Here is a 26671-nt window from a genome sequence, read left to right on the forward strand (position 1 = left end):
CCCCTAAGCTCTTGTCATTGGTAATAAAGATTAATGGACATTGTATAGAAGCTAAATGTGCCCTTTCAAACCTCAGAATATTCTGTTGAGTAGGTACGCATAGAGAGAGAATATTTTCCAATTTGGAAAACCTTCATTGCTCAGATATTTAAAATATTTTATATAAGCCCCACTCTGCTTAAGGATTTCCTCGTATAATGTGTGTGATTTTCATTTTGAATGTCTAAATATGACTGCTCTAGTAAGATGCTTCAGCATCTGTCTTTATACCTTTGCAATTAAGGTTTCCTTCCATCTTCATAGCCTATTTCTCATTGCGTTTCCAAGTTCTCTTTCTGCTTCTCCATCAACTCTCTGGATTGGCCTTTGTCCCTGGCTTTGAAGAGCTCCCCTAGTTCTTATTATGGAGCTTTTTATATCCTTTCAAAAGGAAATTCCCTGGGCCTCATCAGATCTACTTTTTTTATTTCTTAGAGGAACAAAATGGTTTCATCATCCTACTAATAATTGGTCAGAACCTGCTTAACTTAGAATGGAGTTGAATGCTCACCTCAGAGATGTTTGTTTTCCAGACACAGGGATGCCAAGCATTTGACATCTTACATTCTACTTCATTTCCCCTCTCTGACTCCCCAGTGCCTATTGAAACTTAGGAGTACTTGATAAATATTTATTACATCATTGTTTCTTCTCCCATTTGCTGCTATGTCTGAACTAGGCTTCTTTCTATTTACTTTTCAAAATGTCCTGCTTTGCATGCTCTTTTACCCTCAAGAGGACCAAGGAGCAAATTTCAGACATCCCAGGAAATCCCTGTAACCAGTCTTCATTGCATATAATTTAATAACTAAAATATGGCATCAAGATTTCTTTGTTAGACATAATCATGGAGAAGTGATGACTAGAAAGGAGACATAAAGGGAGTGACCACTATATGTTATGCTATTTGCATAGTCATGTTTCTATTTCCTGATTCACTGACTGCATAATAATGTTCTCAGAGTTCAGAACTACTTAATCTCTCTGATGAAAATAACCTCGCTTTTATGAATATAATGTTATACCACTCACATTGGAAAAACCATTCTGAGCACTGGAGAAGGGTGAATATGAAATAATAAATCACCTATAAAGTTAACCTCTGGGAACTTAACTAGTTGTCTTTTTATAATTTTTTCATTTATTATCATGTGTCTGCATGCAAATATATGTAGGTACACAAAAGTTTTAGATTATTTTTCTTTCTCTATCCTGCTTTCTGTCTTTGCAACTGACAGGCTGATCTTTTCCACTTCTTTAAATATTTGCCTGTGTCATCACCTATAACAATACACAGGATTTAGAAGACTTGAACATTGCAGTATAAGTTCACCATTACACATGTCAATATACAGTTCCTTAGTAATGAATATTTGAGTCATTTCTGCTTTGTGTCCATCTTAAGAAATGCAGTAAATGATGGTTTTATACATATATCTTTGCATTCTTTTTCTATTTAAGTCTTTTAATTTAAGCTGTTATTGCATTTTCACATTTAAAAAACTTCTACATGTCACAATATTATCCTTATGAAAGTTTGGAGCAATATAATTCTCAGTACAGACTTGGTGATTCTGTTTGACTAAGCAGAGCAGAATTGTACATGAAATGTCAAGTTAAGTTACAAAATGGCCAGGAGAAATGTTGTTCTACACAGTCACTTTGTATTTCAATTTGTAGGTATAAGAAACTAGATTATATTCTTGGAGTTGGCAGCATTAATTTTTATTAATTAATTAGTAACTGCTTATAATGTTTGAGTAATATGGCACCTGTGTTGACTTACCTGAGGATAGTGCTTTGCTAACATTCTGTGCTTCCTCTATTTTCTAGATAATGATTTATTTTATTCGTTTAGAGTCTCATCCTCAGATGAAATGTAGATTTTATAGCACAGATCCTTCATTTGTATATTCTTAAATGGCTTCTACAGATTAACAAGCTCCAAATACAATTGATGGTAAAAGCACTCAATCTACTGCTTAAATTATTCATGTTTGGAGGAAGCTTTCGGGCAAATGTCTGATTTTACTTTTCCACGTGAGTTGTTGTATCAGTACATTTTACACAAAGGAAACAAAGCAGAAAATGTTGGGACTTGGTGAAAACATATCCCAGGTGCACAAGAATAAAGAAGGGTAGAGGGAAAGGAGAAGCATATGGGGAGAGGAGCGAAAAGGAACAGATGCCATATGGAAGGAGTCAATGGAAGAGCTGCCTAGGGTGTATAAATGGAAAAGTCAAAATGTGGGGAGAGACCTTTCTATTTCTCAAAGTAGAAAGAATTCCAGTACTTGTATGAGTCACTTGAAAGCTGAGTGGTTTTTATTAGTCATTGGGTACAATTTTTTTAGCAGAAACAGTAAGAATCATTGACTGCGACTCTTGGGGAAAGCAATCTATTCCAGTGTGAATTTCATGCCAAAAAGTGTCAGAATTCTGCATGTGGAAATAAACATATGGCTAAATACTGTTTTTCCTCAAAATTGCCATCAATATCCTCCATTTTGTGACTCTCAAAAGCCAGGTTTTTATTAAGGATTGCTCTGTAGTTCATAGCACATTTATTCACTATGGAGCTCATCAAGCCCAAGAACCTTTAATGGCATCTGTAGAATCCTCAATGGTGCTTCTTCATGTTCTGACATCATTTGCTTCTGTTATTTTTAGGTCCCATTTGGAAGCCAGTTCTGACCAGTGGAAGCGCCTGCATCTTTCTCTTCAGGAACTTCTAGTGTGGCTGCAGCTGAAAGATGACGAGTTAAGCCGCCAGGCTCCTATTGGAGGCGATTTTCCAACAGTTCAGAAGCAGAATGATGTCCACAGGGTAGGACATTTGTCAGGGGCACACTCAGTGTTTTGGGGGGATCTACCTCTGGTTCAGTGCTTGGGGAGCACATCTGTCAGGCTTGGGTATCCAGGAGGTGCTAGCGATAGAAACTGGGGCCTTGTATGCAAAGTATGCATTGCAGCTCTTTGTGTTATCTCCATGAACCCTGGTGGGATATTGTTAAACTAAGTCCCTTGCATATATGAAACATTCAGTGACTGCTTGGAAATTGCATTTTTTTTGTAAAGCCACAGTGTTTTACAACATTTCCCATAGTTGAGCTTTAGCACCAATCCTACCACCAGTGTCAGCTTCCCTCCACCAGTCTCCCCAGGTTTCCCTCCCACGTATCCTCTTTGACCAGCACATTTTTCCCCTTTTTTAAATCTGTGAAACACCATGAGGTACAGTTGTAAACTTACAAACTTTCGAGCTTGGGTTTCAGTTATACAGTGATTGAGTACCCATCCCTCTACCAGTGCCCATTCTTCATCATCAATGATCCCAGTAGCCCTCCCAACCCCCACCCCACCCCGCCTCTGTGGCAGGGTATTCCCTTTTGCTCTCTCTTCCCTTTAGGGTGTTGTGGTTTTCAATAGAGGTATTGAGTGGCCATCGTGTTCGGTCTATAGTCTACTGTCAGCACACATCTCACATCCCGAGCGAGTCCTCCAAACATCCCTTACTTGGTGTTCCCTTCTCTATCTGAGCTGCCTTTTCTCCCAGCATGTGAGGCTGGCTTCCAAGACATGGAGCAGACCTCCTGGTACTTATCTCAACTATTCTTGGGTGTTCGACTCCCATTCTGTTACTTTATATTCCCCAGATGAGTGAAAACTTTCTATGTCTGTCCCTCTCTTTCTGGCTCATTTCACTTAGCATGATACTTTCCATGTAGAACCACTTGTATGTAAATTTTATGAATTCATCTTTTCTAACAGCTGCATAGTATTCCATTGTGTAGATGTACCAAAGTTTCTTTAACCAGTCATCTGTTCTCAGGCATTCGGGAATTTTCCAAATTTTGGCTATTGTGAACAGAGCAGCAATGAACATAGAAGTGCAGATGTTTGACCGGCACGTTTATAAGTTTAGTTTTATGGTTTGATCTCCTGATTTCAATGATATTGACTCTGTAATTTGGTTATATTGCTATACAACTCTACACCACCAATGTATCCGTGGCTCTTGACTTCTGCCCTACCCCCCAGCCTCTTTACTTCCTGGCTGCCTCTTCTTGCTGCAATGACTATTTTTAAACCTGTTTTCATTGAAACTAAGTTGAATAGAAATCCTTTTTTTGCTCTTCTAGTCCAATCATACATAATGCAAGCCATTATATTTTAAATGTCAAATGTGTCTGCATTAATACTAGCCTTTAAGAAATTGCCAGCTTCATTTGGTAATTTTTAAACATATTTTATTATGGAAAACATCGGACATGCACAAAAACAGGCAGAATCCTACACTAAACACCCACGTACCCACCAAGACTTCAAGCATTATCAATTCATAGTTGCTCTCGTTTCTGTACCTTTACCCTGTTCTTCTTATTTTGAAGCAAATCTCAGGCATGGATCATTTCATTCATAAATATTTGATAAAGTATCGCTACAAGATAAGTATCGCTCTGTAAAAGTAACCACAGTGCTGCTGTAGTACTTATAAAATGTTAATAGTTAGTTAAAACAAATACCCAGGCAGTGTTTAAATTTATTTGTCTCACATATATATCAGAAATGTTTTAACAGGCTTTTTGTTTTGTTTTGTTTTGTTTGGGGTTTAAATAAGCACTGAAATAAGGTCCACACATTGCAGTTGGTTAATTTGTTTCTTAAATGTCTTTTTAAGAACATTATATTTTGAAATAATTATAGGCTCTCAGTACATTGCCAAAATAGTAGTTTCCCTGTACATTTCACCCAGTTTCCTCTATGATTTTCTCTTATATAACTGAAGAACAACAATTAGAATTACTTAACATACAATCTATTTAGAAATTTGCAACAACAGCACAAAATCATACTAGTCACATTTCAAGCAATCACTAGCCAGATGTGGCCAAAGACTAGCATACTGAACATACTGAATTTTCAAATTTTGCAAATTTGATAATATTCACTTTCAACTTTTGGAGGGAAGACTATTTTATAGGTATATTCTTTTATAATTGGAAAGTACTTATGGCTTTTATTTTCATGGGGGAGTAATTTGCTAGCTGCTTATTGTCAGTGACTTAAAATTGCAGTGTGATAATTATTTTATAATTTCTTCATCTATTAGCTGGAATAAAATATATTAATTTATGCCTCTTGGAGAGCCCTGCAAGCTACTGAGAGTATCCCGCCTGCCTGGGCAGAGCTTGGCAAGCTCTCCGTGGTGTATTTGATATGCCACATACAGTAACGACAACAGGTCTCATTCTCCTGAACCTGAAAGAGCCTCCAATCATTGGGAAAAGATGAGTAAAAAGAAGCTGTTAAAATCTCAGGGTTGGGGGGAATAGAGACATTACTGGTGCCCGCTCAAGTAATTCAACGATCAAGGGGAATACAGTGATACAGTGATTATCTGGAATACTTTTATTAAAATAGTTTGTGCATTATTTGGGTACATGGTATATACCATTTATATTCGATATGAAGGTTAAGTGTTTCTATACTACCAGTCTTCAGAATAATGAGTTGGCTCTTCACTAGTGTCTTCTGACAGTAATAGTTTTTGCTTAGGCTTTGTTTTTTTCCATCATGTTTCTGTCATCTCTACTAGTGTCTGAGAGAAAATGTAAGAATTTCTTTTTTGCTGACCTTCAAATATTCTTACCTAGCAAAGTCCGTGGCATATAGTGGCTACTGTTACATATTTCTGAAGTGAAAACACACAGTATATGAACATGAATTTTAGCAACTGAGTAACTTGCTACCAAATGGGAAAAGCTTGACAAAACTGGTACAACTTTTTGTCTGTTTAGTATAATTCCTAATTTCTCCATTACACCTATCCCTTTATATTGTAGAAGACGTCAAATTAGATTTTTAATTTGGGGTAGAATATAACATTATTTTTCTTCTTTTTTTTTTTACTTTTGCCTAAATTTTTTTCCCTTTATTTTATTTTATTTTTTTTTAAAGTTGTAGATTTACAATTTTTTGTGCTTTGGTTTCAATTATACAATGATCAGATACCCATCCCTCCACCAGTGCCCATTTTCCACCACCATGGATAATATCCCTCCCACCCCCATCCCCCCATCCCCCCTGTCTCTGTGAACATTATTTTTCAATGTTCTAACTTGGAATAGACAAAAAAGGTAAAGGTAAAGGTAAAGGCCCTCCCGTTGTTTCTCGATTTGCTCGAGCGGGCCCAGTAACGTCTCCATTGGAGACTTTGTTGTTACTGTGTTTGGCATATCGAATTTATCACGGGGAGCTTGCCAGGCTCTGCTGTGTGGGCAAGATACTCTCGGTAGCTTGCCGGGCTCTTCGAGAGGGGCGGAGGAATCGAACTCGGATCGGCCATGTTGGCTGCAAGCAAGGCAAACGCCCTACCCACTGTGCTATCGCTCCAGCCCTTGGAATAGAAAAAAAAACTCTGGTGTATATGTAGAAGTGCACTCACTGAGGTGTATGAACATTTAAAATATAGTGCATTATGTTATATAATGAAATTACACTGAATTTCCATAAGAGATGTAATTTTTTCTAATTTCCAAGTCACTGGACAAGCATTCTGGGAGCCAGGAGATAAGAATCTAGTCATATTCTTCCATAAATTAAATTATGATTGCTACTTTGTTCTCAAGATGTAGATGAGGAATTTGATGAAAATAAATCCCTATAGTCCTTCCTGGTCAGAATTTTGTTATCTATACTGCCTTACCTGTAGCACTGTAGCCCTGTCCTCCCATTGTTCATCAATTTGCTCGAGCAGGCACCAGTAATGTCTCCATTGTGAGACTTGTTACTGGTTTTGGCATATCGAATACACCACAGGGAGCTTGTCAGGCTCTGCCGTGCGGGTGGGATACTCTCAGTAGCTTGCTGGGCTCTCTGAGAGGGATGAAGGAATAGAATCTGGGTTGGCTGAATGCAAGGCAAATGCCCTACCCATTGTGCTATCGCTCCACTGCCTTACCATCCCTGATTATTGGCATTGGTAGCCTGCAAAGTGGTAAAATGTTGGTGCTTGTTCTCAGACCTCTAACTCAGGACCCTCATCAGTAACATGTTTTGGGGAGACAATGATATAAAGTTATGAGTAATGTACATCAGATTGAAGTTTATCTCCACTTGGCTAGTGTGTTTTATTTTGGGTATCCAGCTGATACCTCTCTTTACTTATCAGGACTTGCAGAGCATAGAGAAGTCTATTCTTTACATTAGCTCTACTGTCCCTCTTCCACTGCAAATACATCACTAGCTCAGTTTACTTCCTGTATTTTGTGACTCTCTAGTGCTGGCATACCTACAATTTCAAAAGTTCATTTCTTTATCCTTTCTATGTTACTTCTGACCACCCTACAACCTACAGTGCAATCTCTACACTTCAATCTATGTGAAACTCAAGTGTTGAATTAAGTTAGTTCTCACTGAATCCATCTTTAGTGGCTTCTTAGTTCCTCTGGAAAAAGGCAAATATCCCCAGGAAGGACACTAAGGCCCCATCTGCCTAGTTGTTCAAGTCTTTTCCTGTCTTACTCTTCTTTCGTTTTTCCTGTACATATTACCTTTTTTGGTATTTTTCCACTTTTCCATATTCAGGTGGCTTTCTACGTGCTGATTCCTGTCTGTAAACCCTTTCTACCCACAACTGCCCCTTCCTAATCTCCTGACCAATATCAAATAATCCCTTGCATCTTGGCTCAGACACTATACAACCTTTTCCATAAAATTTGACAAGCTCACTATTAGGTATTTTCTGAACATAGCCTACTTGCCCTTCTCTCATTTTTCTCATCATCGTGTATATGCATGGCTATTGGATTAATGTCAGTCACATCCACTAAACTGTGTACCCGAAGAAGCTTTCTTTGCAGTGGTTGGAGTGGAGTGTCACGTTCTAAAATGAATACCTGTGCCTAGTGCGTAGAAGACACTAAATAGATAAACAGAGGAATTAAGGAAGGAAATTATAAAGGGCCAGAGTGAGGGGGATTAATATACCTACAAGCCAATCTTAACTTTGCTCACTTATTCGCCATCTCTTGTGTATGAGACCAAATATGGGGAAAAATAAGAGAGTGATATTCATTCTTCTCTCAAGACTTTTCTGTTAATTTCCAACTAAGCATACTTCTGTAGTGTACATTCACTGTTGTTACTTTGGTATGTTTCAGTATTTTCACAAAGTTCTCCTTATATCCTGAATAAACATATTGTTTATAAAGCTCTCGTCTTCCTCAAAGAACATATTATACCTAAGTGTATGAGAGAACAATTTAGCACACTGTTCCAATAGTTTCATCATATTTCTGCAGTGTTCCTTTTCAAGTTGTAGTAGAATGCCATTTGATTAGCTTGCACTTTTTTCGAGGACAGAAAAAACAAAGAAAATTCCTTAAAATTGGGTCTTTATGATCTTCTGATAGAAAAGACACACCAATCATTACAAAACTTGATCAAAATCTAATATTTGACAGATTTTATCTCTGTTGGGCTGGAGTGATAGCACAGCGGGTAGGGCATTTGCCTTGCACGCAGCTGACCCAGGTTCGATTCCTCCATCCCTCTCGGAGAGCCTGGAAAGCTACCAAGAGTATCCCACCCGCTTGGCAGATCCTGGCAAGCTCCCCGTGTTGTATTCAATATGCCAAAAATAGTAACAAGTCTCACAATGGAGACGTTTCTGGTGCCCGCTCGAGCAAATCGATGAACAATGGGAGGACAGTGCTACAGTGTTATCTTTGTTAACTTTTGTATTACTTTACCATGTTTCCAGGCTTATAAGTGGGCTTTCTCTTTAGGAGTTTCTTGATTCAGGTAATGTTTTGGAACAATATTTTGTGTCAAAATGTCACCTTTTTTCATCAAATTGCTCCCCAAATATTTGGATGATCACTTTATAAAATAGTCTGTTTACCCTATAAATTTTAGTTCCCTTGATTGTTGACAAAAAGCAATCCCATTAAAGGTCATAAATTGAATCTATAATCAAAATTTTGTTTAGTTTTCAAAAAATCTGGAACTTAACAAAGAGATAATTTATATTTTTATTCTATATGCTTTCAGCTTAAGGACATTTTTATTGCAAAACATTACATGTTTCGGACTCATTTCTAAAAGTGAAAACACAGAGTCAGTCCCAATTATTGTGATGGGAGGGCATTTGGTTTTCTTGTGGGTACAGTTCCAAGACAGTTCACACAGGTAGTTTGAGAACTGTAGTCTCCCTCCCCAAAGCAGTTTTCTTACCCAAGGAAGTAGATCTCTGTTCCCCAAACCAGCTGGGCAGCAAAAAAAATTGAGACTGCAATGGCTCTCAAAACTAATTAATAAAATAATGCTCTACATGCAGCAAAGTATTATAAATAATTAAAGCTCAAATGTGCCTTAGCAAATATAAACTGACCAATTTTTATATCTTTTGAATACTTTATCGTGGCATTTAGAGTTCCTCATTACCTGCCTTACTAGACTGACCCGTTTTCAATTAGAGTGCATTATTCTGGTCTAAATATATTTGAAAAACTGACTTCCTTTGTTTTACTTGAGCAGTCACTAAAGTGATATTTATTACTTGTCTACTTCTGTGATTAACCTAAGGAAGAGTTTTAAAGGAGCAAGTCATAGTGAGGAATTTTTATGGAGAACTGCAATAAACCACGGACCTATTTAATTCTTTTTATCCTACCCCGAACCCAAATGGAGATTAGGTCTTGATTATAACAATGTAAATAGTGACTTTTTGTTTTCATGTTAACTAATGAAAGTGTTTGTCATTAGGTTTTCATCTTTCAGTTTAAAAATCTCTATAATTCCTATCCCAGAGACTCTTCAGAGCACCTTCAAATATTTCTGAGATTTTCTGGTTAAGATTTAGATGGATTTAATCAATACATACATTATTAAAACAGTGGACAGAAAGCCATTATTGTCTGTATGCTGTTGACAAATGAAAAGGCTTGAATAAAGTAGTTTACTTGTTCATTTGTCAGGTCATATATTATGCATGTTCGATTTCCTCAGAAGTTACCACAAAGTAAGGAAGAGGTTCAGAAATCCAATAACATTATCCTGACATCATGTTGTAGATTATACATTTATCTAAGCTAATTCTTTTATCAATGCTGACCTGCTTACTTTGGGAATATTTTCATATATTTGTTAGTTTAACTTGTTTCCTATGTTTTCTTTGTATATAAATATCAAATGTCTTTGAGTACTATTTGTGACCATTTGGATTCAAGTAAATTGTGTCCCAAAATGTATTGTTGCTTGGAAAAACAACAAAAAATGGTTGTGATAGAGTTAATGTATTTCAGTGTTAGAGATCTTAGCCTCTTTGAATTTCTATGTGACTTTGGTTTCCCTGCAAAGTTTACTATTAGTTATATCTAGTTTCAGATGTCTATTTGGCTATGTCAGAAAAAAGAGACATTTTGGGTCTCTGTTTCACACTAATTAAAATAGCTGTTTTTGTCAAAGTTTGATGTTTTATGCAGTCAGATTAAGGACTGCAAAGCAAAGAAAATTTAAAAATATTTTAAAACTGAATTTCTAGGCATGTGAGGGCATTTTCTGAAAGCTAGCTATATCAAAACTTGAACAGAGTCATCAAGGATTGGCTGCTTTAATGGTTATGATAAAAAAAATTCTCAAATTAACTTCTTCATCAAAGTCCTTTCTATGTCAAAATATTTTCATATTTTTGAAAAAATATTTAATATTTCCATAGTGCCTTGCCTTTGTGAAGCACTTTTACATAGATTCATTTATTCACAAATGATTTCCTAATCTTTGTATTCTTCCATTTTCAATGATTTTTTAAAAAATAAACTATACTCTATATATCTCAGCCCTCTATATTATATTGACTCTTTTAGTTATTAGTTGTTTTGTGCTTGCTCTATGCCAGTGAGTGACGACATATTACTGAACAAAATAAGACACTAACACCACAGATCCTCAAAGTTGGTGATAAAAACTTACAGTCGACCAATAAATTAATTTAATAAGATAATAAAATAAAATCAAATCATGTCATGTCAGTTCTATGAATAAAACATAAAGAAAACTGTGATGAAGCAAGACTGAGAGATATACCTGTTTATAGTTGAGCAAAGGCCTGTGTCAGTGAGTAATACAAGCGGAGACAGTGAATGAAGTATATTATCACAGGAAGAGCAGCAAACACAAAAGGCCAGCCATGGGAATAGTGTTGTGCTCTTCAAAAATAAGTACAAGGACAACTAGAAGGTTACTGAGAGTTTGAAGAGAGATTTTATTCTCTGTGTGATGAGACGTTCCTCAAACACCATCAGCAGGGATGATGGTGATCTGAATTGTGTTCTGAAGTTGACTCTTATTTTTATGGAGAATTGGGGATTAGAAAAGGAATGAAAATTAGGAGGAAAAAGTGGGTGTTGAAAACATCCAACCCCATCCAAAAATGGGGCAATGAAATGAACAGAAATTTTCTCAAAGAAGAAATCCGAATGGCAAAAAAGCACATGAGAAAATGCTCTACATCATTAATCATCAGGGAGATGCAGATCAAAACCACAATGAGATACCATCTCACAACTCAGAGACTGGCCCACATTCAAAAGAACAAAAGCAACCGATGCTGGCGTGGATGTGGCGAGAAAGGGACACTCCTTCACTGTTTGTGGGAATGTCCACTGGTTCAGCCCTTCTGGAAAACAGTATGGACGATTCTCAAAAAATTAGAAATTGAGCTCCCATTTGACCCAGCAATACCACTCCTGGGAATATATCCCAGAGAGGCAAAAATGTATAGTCGAAGTGACATCTGCACTTGTTTGTTCATTGCAGCACTCTTTACAATAGCCAGAAACTGGAAGAAACCAGAATGCCCAAGAACAGATGACTGGTTAAAGAAACTTTGGTACATCTACACAATGGAGTACTATGTAGCTCTTAGAAAAGATGAAGTCATGAAATTTACATACAAGTGGTACAATATGGAAAGTATCATGCTAAGCGAAATGAGTCAGAAAGAGAGGAATAGACATAGAAAGATTGCATTCATCTGGGGGATATAAAGTAACAAAGTATGAGATTAATCCCCAAGAATAGCTGAGATCAGCACCAGGAGGATTACTCCATAACTTAGAGGCCAGCCGGGTATCCAAGAGGAAAGGGCAGTTCAGATAGAGAAGGGAGCACCAAATAAAGGATGTTTGGAGGATCCTCCCAGGAGGGGAGATGCATGTCGAAAGTATACTATGGACTGAACATGTTTGCCACTCAATGCCTCTTTTGCAGACCACAACACCCAAAAGGAGAGAGAGAACACAGGGGATTGCCCTGCCACAGAGACAGGGGGGATGGGGGGATGAGGGTGGGAGGGATATTATCCATGGTGGTGGAAAATGGGCACTGGTGGAGGGATGGGTATCTGATTATTGTATAATTGAAACCAAAGCACAAAAAATTGTAAATTTACAACTGTAAAAAAAAATAAAATAAAATAAAGGGGAAAAAAATTCCAAAAAAAAAGGTGGGTGTTGAAATCATATAGAAAGAAGATAATTATTACTTAGACCATAGTGGAAATTATAGCTATGTTGGATGATTTGGGAAATATTTTGAGAGTATAGGTTACAGAATTTAGAGGGGTTATGGAATGTGAGAGAAAGAAAAACATTAAAAGTGACTCATAAGTCTATGGTTTGAAAAATAAGGGATGATCATGTCATTTATGAAGATAGAAAAGACTTCAAATGATCATGGATGAGGAGTGAAACATGACTACAAGTTTTGGACTATTTTGAAAAACAGAGACAAGTGGCTTGATTCAGAACTTATTCATTAGTGACACTTGACACCTTAAATTGTGAGTGAGCCTCATAAGAATGGATGTAAATTAATTTGTCATAGTTTCCTTATAACCCATTCAGCTGTACTATTGCTTCAGAAGGAATCTCCAATATGTACAGTTGGCCTCCATGACCTAAGACCTAATTTGCTATAATGACCATGGAAACATGTTGAATTTTCACTAGTGTTTTTTTAACATCAACTCAAAACATAGGAATTTTTTTTCTGTAGGAAATGACTTTTCCGATGCTTGTTAGAAGCAGCCCAGCCGTAGGCTTGAGAGTCAAACAGCTGTTAAAGATGCTGCTATGTGGGTATTTAACCATCCTTCATAGTATGAGAGATCTATAAGCAGGCTCAATTATATTCAAGTCTAAGTTCTTAATTTCAGGAATACTACTTTTCATTTCAAAGATTTCCAAAGATACAAATCTCAACCAGGAGTTTATTAAACAAGTTTTCCTTAGACACTCACGATATTTTTCTTATTGAATACAGTTAGACTTATGAAAAAATATTCTCAGGCTTGAAATATATTGGTTCACTTTTCAACTTTATTTCACATCTATTTCATCTCAATTATAAATTAATGTTTTTGATCATACTGTTGACTATAAAATAATGACTAGCTGGATCACATATTGCAATCCCTTATCTTCATTTTTATGTAGAAGTGCAGGGAAAATAAGATGGAACTTTTTTCACTGTATATAAAGAAAGTGATGTCAGAAAACTAGAAACTGAGATTATAGATGTGGCTTAAGGGGTTAATGGAGTATTGCTGTTCAAGAGAAGCACAAAGTTTCATTTATATGAGATGAAGAATTTCTAGAGCTATACCATGCACAATAGTTATCAATATTATAAATCACACTGTATAAAATAAATTATGAAAATAATATACTAAAATATTTAATAGCACCGTAATATATTCAGCAACTTTCTTCATAGAATTAAAGCAAAGTCAGAGGCATATAGACAGTGTAGACATAAACTCGAAAGTAAAATCATATCTGTAATAAGTAATACTGTAATACACACTTAAACTTTTTTTTTGGTTTTGGGGTCACACCTGGAAGTGCACAGGGTCTATTCCTGGCTCATGCACTCAGAAATCATTCCTGGCAGTGCTCAGGAGATCAGATGGGATGCTGGGAATCGAAATCAGGTCAGCTGTATGCAAGGCAGATACCCTACCTGCTGTGCTACTGCTCCAGCCCCCACACTTAAACTTTTAAAAAACAGTACTGCTCTTAAGTGTTATTTGTATAGGGTTTTTTTTTTGGTTTTAGACCACATGTGGTGGTGCTCATGTCTCTGTGCTCAGGGATCATTCCTGTGAGCAATCAGAGGACTGTTTGTGATTCCAGGGATTCAACCTGGGTTGGCGTTATGCAAGGCAAGTGTTCTACCCACTGAACAGACATTCCAGTCCTAAGCACAATTTTTAATTGAAAGGTGATTATTGCCTTTCCCTCTCTTTACAGTCTACTCTCATAAATTTTCTACTATCTCTGATCATGTATGTGTGTGTATGTGTGTGAGAGAGAAAGATAGAATACTATGGAATCTTTTCTTTTTGTCTTTTGTTCTGTTGCTACTTCAATTTTGTTTCTTTCATGAATCCTTAGGATTCTCCTTAGAGGGCCAAACTGTGACCTGCCAGTTATCCTCTTGGCTTATCACAGTTCTAAGTTCGTGGTTTTAAATTTGGGAGGACTTGAATGTCTCTAAGTTGGTATTTAATCAAGTATTTCTGATGTGTTTGAAATGCAATAAATTAAATGGCTCTTTAAATGAGCAAAGCCATTATAAGGACAGAATGTATTTAGCAATTTTCCTATTAAAACTAAAACACTGTCAGAAGCATACAGGAAAGGTAGAAATAATACAGAAATTTAAATGATACTGTATAATGGCCAAAATATTAAACACTGATCAAACTACAGATAGAACTGATGATAGCTTCTTGGAGTCTTCTTAGTGAATTTTTCAAACTAAAAATATGAATTGCAATTTATGAGAAAAAATCAGTATTGTATATGAACATATGCATTTCCCCAGATAGCATTCAAATAGACTTTTTAAAAAGTTATTTTGGATTTATTGAAGCTATAGGGCATTTGCCTTGCATGCAGCCAGCCTGGCCCAGCCGGGTTCGATTCCTCCGCCCCTCTCGGAGAGCCCAGCAAGCTATGGAGAGTATCTTGCCCGCACAGCAAAGCCTGGCAAGCTACCTGTTGATGTATTCAATATGCCAAACACAGTAACAAGTCTCAAAAATGGAGACGTTACTGGGCCCGCTCTAGAAAATCGATGAACAAGAGGACAGTAACAGTGAAGCCATATCCAGGCATGTTTGCAGGTGGCTGTTGACAGTGCTCAGGGGACCATGCAGTCTCAAGATGTAACCTGGGCCTCCTGTATATATAATATGTGATCGACAAATAAAACTAACCCTCCTGCCCCAAATACTTTTTTTGAGGGAACAGACACTCTTCAAGTATCTTGATGTTTTCTATTTTTGTTTTTGTTTTAAAATGACTCCCATTTTCTTTTTTTTCAGAGTCTGATAAACTATTACAACATGCAGTTTATGGTACATTAATTATATAGTGCAAAATATATTTCTATTATTTTATGCAGGTTTTGTGAGGTTATGTTTTCATCATTTTTGCGACATAAATCTATCACTTTAAAATTCCACCTTAAAAAACACTGATGCAACAGTGTTTGCTACTTAGTAGGTGCTCAGAATTATTGGGTGAATAATGGAAGAGAGCTCTTCATATGATCATTCTAAAATGATATTCCCAAAGAGATAGTACAGAGGGTAAGGCACTTGCCTTGCATGCAGCCAACCCATGTTCGATCTCTGGAACCTTATTCCTTGCCAGGAGTGTTTCTCAGCATAGAACCTGGAATAAGCCCTGGAACAGCTATGCATGGCCCCCCAATGATATAAAAAATGCTTCAACTTATATTTTTCCCACATCAAATAAGAAACATTAAAATTTCCTTTATCATCTCAATTTCTTCAAGCAAGTTGTTCTTCTGGGGTTTTTACTCTTTTGCAATTAGTCTAAATCTTCCTAAATTCTGAAGATCCAGTCTTAACCCTCCCCCCATCCCATCTACTTTCTTTTCTTAATCTCAGGCAATGATGTGAAAATAAAGGTCCTTATGTCTTTGTAATGACAGAACTTCCTTTGTGTTTGCTTTAGACTCGTTTTAATCCTCAGTGACTCATATTTAAGAAATGAACTGTGCAGCTGTGGTGGTTATAAGTCCTTGGCAACAATTCAAGGGGCAAACAAGTGGTCTCTTACAATGGATGGATGATCCTTAGCCCTGAATTATCTGTTATTCAGTCTCAACAATGAAATTTCATTGCATCGTCAAAGAGTGTCTTGGGCATTTGAACTTTCATGGGACTTCAACCAACCACTTTCGTATTACACAGACCTTTCTCCAATAGTTATTCCATTTTCTTGCCAGTTGATCTTTACTCTTTCACAGTGTGTGCTATGGTGACCAACTGCCCTGGTTTGCTTGAGATTGTCCTTCAACATGGGAAGTTCTACATCATGAAATATTCTCCAAGTCATGGGCAAACCAGGAATCTTGGTTACCCTTACTGATCAGTTCCTCCTATATATATATGTTTTTGGAATTTTATTTCAGCCACTGTGGCTTATAGTACATTAATAGTAGAGTTTCTAGCATGAATCAGTCCAGTACCAAACTCTCCACCAGAATGTCTGCTTACATTGTCCCAGTATTCGCCCCCCTCCCCCCACATCCCTGTTCCATAGCTTCCTATATTTTGGCCTTCCTAAGTCCTAATTTCTTGACTTCCCACTGTCTTTTTTTGCCCATTCTCCAGAAGTTTCTTTTCATATCACTCCACTTCATAAGTAAACTCATCTTCTTATATTATTTTAATATTAGGCTATATGATAATAGTAATTTCTCAGTGAATATTACCTCCACGAGAGAATGACTCCAAAATAGTCTTTTGTTCTCTCTAAACATCAGACTCTGATGTTTATTTCCTTCTGAAAGAATGTAGTCTTTCTAAGTTGAGCATTTCATACCCTCTTACCCTGTGAGCATGCACATTCCCCACTCATAATAAGACTTTTCCTTTCTGTCTTCATTAATTTTATCTGGATCATGTATATGAGCTATTCTAAACCACACACAGTTTTCTGTGAATTTCATTATACCATGTCACCACTAGTCTCCTTCCATTGCCCTGCGATGTACCCCAAGGAGACCTGATGAGAACTTATGAAAAACTTTCCCACAAGAGCAACATAGGATTCCATAGTTAAGGGACCAGGGTAAAGGTTTTTGCTCTTCCTATGAAAAATAAGGCCGTTGGCCGCTTCTCAATGAAGCACCTATCTAGCATACGTCTCAATGTAGAAACTAACTATGCCTCCAAAGTCTGGGCTTTCTATTTTTAAAAGTGACAATACCCAGAGAGAGAGGCACCCCAGGCTTTCTAGAAATTGTTGCTTTACCTGGGTACTTGTTTTGGTCTATGACCATCTCAGCTGGGTCCAAGAAATTATCCACACAAATGTCTGATTTGTCTAGTCAAACAGAAGTTTCCTGTTATGGAAAGACTCTTGGGATGCTGAAGCTTTTCATAGGAGACCTGAGACATTTTCTCAGGTTTAGTATCACACTGCACCCAGCAGTCATCTAATTACTCAACATAGAAACTATAGTCATCTCTGTGCCTTCCTTTCTCTAGCACTTTTTCAGCCACCAAATCCTCATCCCTCCATTTTCTAAACTTTTCACTGGTCTCTCTTTTTTTTTAATTTTATATGGTTGCCCTGAGTTACAAATCCATAATATTTCACTGCTTTCCTACAGTTGCCTCTAAGCTGGGTTCTCTGATCCATTTCTAACTTTCTCAAATATATACTGTTATCATTTTTGCCAGGGAGATCTACTTGAAACATACATGTCTGTGTACCTACTCTGCTTAAAACGTTTCAAAGATTCCTAACCATATATTTGACATCACCTAGGCTTTATTAAAGGGCATATATGGCCATAGAGCTTCAAATTTAGACATAAAGGTATTACATGCTTAAGAGAAACAGTGTCCCACTCTTTCTTCAGACATGTTCTTTTTTCTAGACTCACTGGCCTACTTGAGATTACTATACTTGTCACACTATATTATGTCCAGTGTCTTTGCAGGTATATTTTGTTCTTTCCTAGTGAAGCCATTTTTATGGTTAGAATTATTTGTGAGTACTATCTGCTCAAAAAACTCTTCCTAAATTTACCATATTTTGTAAACTCTTTTGTAACTCTTCCTAAATTTACCGTATTTTGTTTGTCTGCTCAAAAAACTCTTCCTAATTTACCATATTTACAAGTTTGTGTACTTTCCACACTGTATTGACATTCTTTCTGTGTATATAAATTCCTAAATATAAGGGCCCTTTTGCTTCCAACTTTGTCTTTCTAGTCTCTAGTACAACTATTGACTCATGGTATATCAATAAAAGAACCAGTATTATTTTTTATAATTAGTTCTGTCATACCAATTCCTTCATATCAAGTCCAAATGGAGACAAAATAATAGGCAAAATAATATTTTTGAAGCTAAAAATTTTTATATACGACAAAAATTACATAAATAGGAAAGCATTACACACATGTAACCATGCATGCATGTGTGCACAGATGCACACACAGATTTAAAATAATTTGCTAAAGGGAGAATCAGTCTTGAACATAAGCAGAGCAAACAACCCACCTTACTCTGTATAATTTCAAGGATATTGGAATAGTTCACTACACAGAAATCACACCACAACTTACATAATCTTATTATTGTGGTTCAAATGTCTTGCCTCTCTATTGAATTGTAAATAACTCTGGATGAAAAATCCTTTTGCTAAGTATTAAACTCAGAATTTCTTTCAAATGTGAATACCATTAGGATTTTATTTATAAATTTGGCATATATTATCATTTTGGCCCGCTCGAGCAAATCAATGAGCAATGGGAGGACAGTGACAGTGACAGTGATTATAATTTGGAGCATTTCTGCATCATAGTGGTTTATGTAAAGGCTAATGGAAATACCACTCACTTTTCTCATAGGAAGAAATCAGTAAACACCATTACTAAAATTAAGATATAATTGAAAAATAGATGCAAATAATTAATGCCTATATTCAGGCCCTGATTACTGGTGTTTTTATACTGATCTAATTGTCATTTTTGTGGCACTTAATACTTGAATTTATAAAATTGCAAATTCTGAGACAGTAACTTTCTTTAGTGGTTTCAAGAGTATCTTTTACTTGATTCTACCTTCACAGTATGTGTTACAAGCATCTTAGCACTTGATTATCTATCAATTTGATTTATTTTACTCTTTCTAATCTGTTCATTTTCTCCCTTCTTTTGGACCATAAATATCCCCAAGGCAGAAGCTGCATTTTGCATTTTCTTTTAACTCTCTATATCAAAGAACAGTATGGGCCAGTGATTAAAAAATTACAATATTACAATTAGCTTGGATTATAGCTTCTTGAACCATGGGTTGTAATACCATATAATGTCACATAGCTGAAGGAAGGGATTGTGTAAAATAAATTTCTTATCATTTATTATCAGTAAATGCTTGCTTTGTATTTCTATTTTTATACCTATATACCAACAGCCCCATACAAATTTCTTGGGCAAAAATAGTTTGCAAATGGAAAAAGTTTCAGAAGCCCTCATCTGAATGACTTCCATCATGTATTCTAGACCTAATATATTTTTTCAGATTCCTGTTCCCAGCATGTAACTAAAACTTCCGTAAACTTTAAAAAGTAGTAAAGGAGGCTGGAGCAATAGCACAGCGGGTAGGGTAGGGCATTTGCCTTGCATGCAGCCAACCCAGGTTCAATTAACAGCATCGCATATGGTCCCCCGAGCACCACTGGGAGAAACTCCTGAGTGCATGAGCCAGGAGTAACCCCTGTGCATCACCGGGTGTGACCCAAAAAGGAAAAAAGAGTAGAAATGGACAATCTAACAATAATTTTGAGTTTGTTCTTAGTATATTATTAATATATAAGTGTAAGACCTTTTAACAGGACTGATGTGATAATACATTAGATTGGTTGTATATTTTAACTTAGCCTAAGTTCTTCCAAATGGCCCTTCACACTTTTGATTATGTCCTATATTCATTCTTTGGGCTGTGTGTTTGTTTGCCCTGCTAGAGTTTCTGCTGTTTTTATTCTTCAACTTTACCTCGAGATATAAAGGTTGGCAGCTAGACTATATAAATAAATCATTCTTATCTTAAAGAAAGGACATTAACATACATGGAAAACTCTAGCAGCTTTTTCAGAATTGGTTTACAAGCAACAAGTTCCCTTTTTACCGGGAAGAACCATAGTGCCTTTGTTATCATTTTAAGACTATCACTTTATAAATAAAGTAGATAAACGTTGACCTGGGAGTTTCACAACCAAGTTCCGAGCACCTAGGATTAATTTTGAGAAGAATGCCACAAGCCAAATAAGCATTTCTTTCCATCTCATTTCACAGGCCTTCAAGAGGGAATTGAAAACGAAAGAACCTGTAATCATGAGTACTCTTGAGACGGTACGAATATTTCTGACAGAGCCACCTTTGGAAGGACTAGAGAAATTCTACCAGGAGCCCAGAGGTAATTGAATGTGGAGCTGTAATAACATATTGATAGAAGGATCAGCAATGACAGAGCAAACCATCCATTCCTGCTGCCAGGGTCTGGATAGCTCTCATATTTTCTATGTTAAATAGAATCGATTCAAATTAAACATAGATGTCACAAAAGCATAAGGAGTCATAAACCCCCATGCGTGAATCTGTTTCACATCACCAAATAAACATTTAGAAAGATTAGTGATCGGCTCTTGAAACATTTAGAAAATTATCAGCAAAATCAAGTATCTGCAAGAAGGAATCCCGTTGTTTTAAAGACTACAGGCTAATTTTTGATATCAGATCCTGGCTGAAGTAAATGAGAACTTGTGGTGTGCGTTCTAACATTTTGCTACTCAGCTGTTTAAATGAGTCTTGGATTACATGACTGATAGGATGCAGAATGAATTCACTCAGGAAGACAGACTTTAGATATGTGGGAATCTGTCAAAATTTATGCCAAAGTATAAAAAAACCATTAATCAGTTGGCTGGCCTCGTGTTAAACTGTATTTTCATTCTTTCGTTCACTGTGACCTTTTCAGCAGTGTTTTTTTTAAAAAAAAATTACTGTGGCCTAAAACTTTGTCCTATTACCAATTTAGAGCTGCCTCCTGAGGAGAGAGTCCAGAATGTCACAAGGATCCTACGAAAACAGGCTGAGGAGGTCAACACTCAGTGGGAAAAATTGAACCTGCATTCTGCTGACTGGCAGAGAAAAATAGATGAGGCCCTCAAGAGACTCCAGGAACTTCAGGAGGCAACGGATGAGCTGGACCTCAAACTCCGTCAGGCAGAGGTGATCAAGGGATCATGGCAGCCTGTGGGCGATCTCCTCATTGACACACTCCAAGATCACCTCGAAAAAGTCAAGGTACCATCTACTGCTTGGCTTGGGGTCCATTGAGAGACTTAGAAAAGATTCTAATCTCAATTGGAGTGCAGTTTTTTTCGTCTTAGTTAAAAATAGGGCTCTTGGGGCTGGAGCGATAGCACAGTGGGTAAGGCATTTGCCTTGCACGCTGCCAACCCAGGTTCGATTCCCAGCTTCCCATATGGTCCCCTGAGCACCACCAGGAGTAATTCATGAGTGCAGAGCCAGGAGTAACTCCTGTGCATTGCCGGGTGTGGCCCAAAGATAAAAAAATTGGGCTCTTAAGCAACAGAAATCAATCTACCTTCGACCAATTCAAAGTCTTCTTGTTCAGGGTTATTTTCCTTTCAGAAGCTAGTGATCTAATTACCTGTCTTGCATAATATGAAGTGACATATTGAAAAATTCAAAGGCAAAAAGTATTTTGATTTTGTGATTAGAAAAGGAATGTGTTTGTTTTAAAGTGAATTGGGATATAAGTGTGTGATGTGATGTGATGTGTGTTTTCATAATATTAAGTAACATTATAAGGAAAAATACAATGAATTAAGAGCCAGAAGACTAAACATTCGGCTTTTTCTCAATTAAATCATTTGACTTGGGTGAGCTATGGTACTTTCTAATGAATATGTTAATGTTGTGTGTTTTCTAGAAAGCAATGCACATAATGTGATTTTGAGTTTTTACTCCTTACAGATATGAAGTGATATCATTATATTTTCAGGAGAACAAAGTTAAGTTCTCTTGTGGTACAAAGACTATAAACATTTTTATAAAGAAAGAATATATATTTAGGAATACCATTTTGAAAACCAGTAACTTGAAATACGTTTTGTTCCTCTAATATCAAAACCAACCAAAGCCTAGCCCCCAGATTTAAGCTCAAATTGCCCCCACCCTTAGCAAGTTTGACAGCACCCCATTCTCAAGATCCTTCTCCCTTTGCTCTCATGACACAGTTTTATCCATTTTCTTTATCCTTTATTCTTCTAGATTCTGAATTTCTACCCACACTTCAAATGTTTGGGAGCCGAAGTTTCTAACCTGAACTCAGTTTTCTTTTTGGTTGTCTAGAGGCCTCAGTTAGAAATGATATGGACAGGGACAAATAAAAAATGTAGCCTGACTCTTCTTTCTGTTCTAACCCAGATGGCATTAAAAATCAAAATGAGGGGTGAGGAGACACTGGATTTGGGAAAGGTACACCGGAGGAGGTGTAGGTGTTTTCACACTGTATGACAGAAACCTAATCATGAACAGCATTGTAGGGGTCTATCTCACAGTGATTCAATTTAAAAAATCTATTAAAATTAAAAATTTAAAAATTAAAAGTAAATGAGGGGCTAGGTAGATATTAGAGCAGGTAAGGTGCTTGTGTTGCATGCCACCAACCTGGGTTCAATCCTGAGCATGCCAGTTACCCCCCAAGGGTCACCAGGAATGATCCCTTACTCAGGAGTAAGCCCTGAGTACTGCTGGGCAAACCCAAAACAAATTAAAAAGAATAAATATGTGGGTCTGGAGAATTAGTACAGCAAGTTAGGCACTTGCCTTGCACGCAGCAAACCCAGCTTTGATCCCCTGCACCTCTTAAGGTTTCCTGAGCACTACCAAGTGATCCCTCAGAAAAGAGTCAGCAATAAGTCCTGAGGATAGAGGGTGTGGCAAAAAAAAACCCTTAAAATGTAACCATTTTGCAACCAAGTTTTCATCTTGGGTTATTCTGCTATTTATTCCACTCTGGTCCCTTCTCCTACTATTAGCCTATTCTGTCTGCCCTTATTTCTGTGTTTCCTATTTTAGTTAACTCATCATATAATAATATGTAGCCCCGGGGTGAAACCTTATGCTCATCTTTAAATTTTATTTTTCTGCCCTTTTTGTGGGGTGAGGAGTGAGTGGACCACACCTGGTAGTACTCAGACTCCTTGCTATGTTCCCTCAGGCCACCCTTAGTGGTACTCAGGATCCAAACTGGGCCTCATGTATGTATAATATGAGCTCAGCTCATTAAACTATTACTCCGATTTAATTTTCCTTTTTTGTAAAGTCACCATGCAGTTGCCAAGCAGCATTATATGTGCATCAGGTGTTTCTTATAATGTTTTAATTTTTGTATGCATTGAGAAGTGATGACCCCCAAATTTCTATCTTCTCACTGATTTATATGCTGTTGGGTGGAGGCAGCCTCCCTAGCCATCCTGAGGAGCCCAAGATCCATACTCCCAGTAATATTCCGACTGACAGTACTCAAATCTAGTGATGTGAAAGACCACCAGGGCTACGCCCATTGATGCTGGGTAGTGGGCCTTGTGTTGCTAGTATAACTGGTTTCTCCCCTACTACTCTCTCCAGTCCCTAGCTTGCTCATTAGAAATCAGAATGCGTCTTGTATGTTTTTCCCATTTCAGCCAGTGCTGTTTTAGACCCCATCATCTTTTATTCAGATTATTATGCTACCTACCCTTAAAGTCCTGGAGCAATTAGCACAGCGGCTAGGGCATTTGTCTTGCATGCGGCCGACCCCGGTTCAATTCCTTCATCTCTCTTGGAGAGCCCGGCAAGCTACCGAGAGTATCCTGCCCACACAGCAGAGCCTGGCAAGCTCCCTGTGGCGTATTTGATATGCCAAAAATAGTAACAAGTCTCACCATGGAGACATTACCACTGCTCACTCAAGCAGATCAATGAACAATGGGAGGACAGAGCTACAGTGCCATCTTTAAAGTCCATTTAGCACATGGTGCTCTAGGCATATAATAAATGCTACATTTTCAATTTTTGATTAATGAATGCATGACTGAACCATAACTTTACTGCTCTTTTGGTTTTATTCATTCTCTTCCAATTCCATGCCAAATATTTGGTCGAAGGAATGCAGTCCAATAAGAAAAATGTCTGTGTCTGTGGTCCTTTGCTTCATTGCCCTGGTTTAAACTCCGGACTGCCACTACCATCTTTTAGGCTATTTAGTTCACTCACTCTGGACATGTCATTCCTTTAGCCAAGGAGGCCATCTTTTTCCACAATCCTTTACCCTTGAACATTTTTTTCTCTACTGTCTTGGATCACCCCACCTTCACTGCATGGTAATCTTCCACTTAGCACCTCAAAATTCAGCTCACATGCTTATGTCTTTGTAATTTTTCATGAAAATTCCCCAACTCCCACCCAGCAGAATAAACTTCTCTCAATTCAGTTCTTTCATAGGTCACCAAGCATAGTTACATTATCATTATCCAATTTCATCTATATTATAGCCAGTCACAAGTCACTTTGGATTTCTCTCCCCATAGAAAATTACATTCCTAAAAGCAAGGGTCATGCTTTGAATTTCCCATTCCTGGTACAGTGCTAGTATCACACAATCAGTTTGGTTCCACTCTTCACTCAGCAATTGTATGCGAGTCACTATATAATGCTCTCTATATGGAGTTATTGAGACTAGGATGAGAGCTTCAAGGGCTGAAGCAGAGACCCCCAGTTATAGCTCTAGTGTTGCATGCCCCAACCCTATACCACTGGTCCTGGTGACCCCCAGAACTGCAAGCCAGAGCTGTACCATATTTCCATCCTAAGCACTAAACTGTCAGGCCCACATTACCAAGTGACAATTATGGTAAATGGACCTTGAGTCCCCAAGTACTTCTGCCCCACAAAACAAAATGGATGAAGTAGAGTTTCTCTTTTTCTCTATGAAAACTAACATCTAATTTTGAATGGCATGGCTCTTTAATATCACTGGAAAATATTTAAAATTTGACTCTATAACTTCTAAAATCTTTTCTACCACAACAGTCTATAACCCCATATTTAACTCTGAATACAACAGTTAACACCGAAAATTACATAGCCTTTGTACAGCATTAAAATGGTACCTTTTCTAAATATATAGGAACTAATTTTCTACAAACGTTAACCCAAATGGCAAGTTTAGGAACAGATTCCAAATGTACAAATTAGGTAATAAATTAAGTGGCTAAATAGATAGATTTTAGAGCTTTGGGAGTTTTCACCTTATTTATCATAGGAGCATTTGTCAGATACTGCATTTAGAAGGGAAATTTTGGCAGCATGATTTAATAATAAAAGTATTAAAAACCACAACAGCTCAAATATCAGCTGACCCTTACCCAATGGATGAGTATTGCTTTTTCCTTACACTCCACCTTTTCTGTTGTTGATCATAAGACCAAGTTTATTTTCTATATCCTAATTGGTAAGTCTCATTCTGAGGCCATGAAAACATACACTAAGTACTTCTCTCACAATGAAATTATATATACCAACACTTGTATTTTTTCTCCTAACTCAACATACTAAGTTATAGTACTTACCTGAATATTCATGTACTGGTGATTATGATTGATCATTTTGGTTTCTAAACCGACATTGTGAGAATATTCAGTGCACATTTTAAAGAGAGTTATTTGAATTTGTGTGTATTTGAATTTGTATGTGTGTACATGTGTGTGTGTATGTGTGTGTTTCCCTTCTGTCATTTATTTTCATTTTGTAGTGGGAGTAAAATTAATCAATTTCTTTGTTGCCTCTCAATGACACCAAGTTTGGTGGTATTTATTTCCAAGAAGTGAATTTTATTAACTAAAATTTAACATTTTAAAAGAAATAGAAAAGTACTTAAAATCACTGGTTTCATTTTACTACTCCACAATTTAAACCCTTGGAATATCCATGCCTTAGAAAACTCCAAACTGGTAGTTAGGCTTTTATCCAGAAGAATATTTTATATACCCATTTCAGTTCATTTTCCTCACTACTAGTGATTTTATCATAATATCCACTTCTATTCTGATCATATTTATTAAGGTAGCTGTTATTCAAGTAACTTTATAATATGAGTTTTTGTAGTATTAGGAATTATATCATTTTTAGCCAGTTTGGCTTTTTGGATTTGGAGAATAAAGTTGAGAACAAAGAGTTCTGGAATACTATGGAAATGCTATTTATTGCTAGAAATTATTCTTTTCTCTTTTGTTTTTTATTTTTTATTTTTTCAGCCGAACCCAGTAGTACACAGGACTGACTTCTGACTCTGTACTCAGTGATCACTTCTGGTGGGTGTCAAGGGACTATATGTGGTGCTGAGGACTGAACCCTAGTTGGCCACACAGAAGACAAAGTTTCTTTAGGAAACACAGAGAAACTCAGAGAAAACCAAGAGAAAGTAAAATAACATTAATAT

At 37.0% G+C, this 26671-nt stretch overlaps 1 protein-coding gene across 3 annotated transcripts in view; it reads left to right on the forward strand.

Annotated features, from left to right (window-relative positions):
• Window positions 1–26671, forward strand: part of DMD (dystrophin) — a 2292284-nt gene that overhangs the window by 1895122 nt on the left and 370491 nt on the right. For all 3 annotated transcript variants that reach the window (XM_056131284.1, XM_056131279.1, XM_056131278.1), the window contains 3 exons: window positions 2710–2866; window positions 20455–20575; window positions 21197–21465. In XM_056131284.1, coding sequence (XP_055987259.1) covers window positions 2710–2866; window positions 20455–20575; window positions 21197–21465 — 547 coding nt within the window. The remainder of the gene's footprint in view (window positions 1–2709; window positions 2867–20454; window positions 20576–21196; window positions 21466–26671) is intronic.

The sequence above is a fragment of the Sorex fumeus genome, unplaced genomic scaffold (assembly GCF_029834395.1).
Source record: "Sorex fumeus unplaced genomic scaffold, SorFum_2.1 ptg000086l, whole genome shotgun sequence".
Taxonomy (NCBI): domain Eukaryota; kingdom Metazoa; phylum Chordata; class Mammalia; order Eulipotyphla; family Soricidae; genus Sorex; species Sorex fumeus.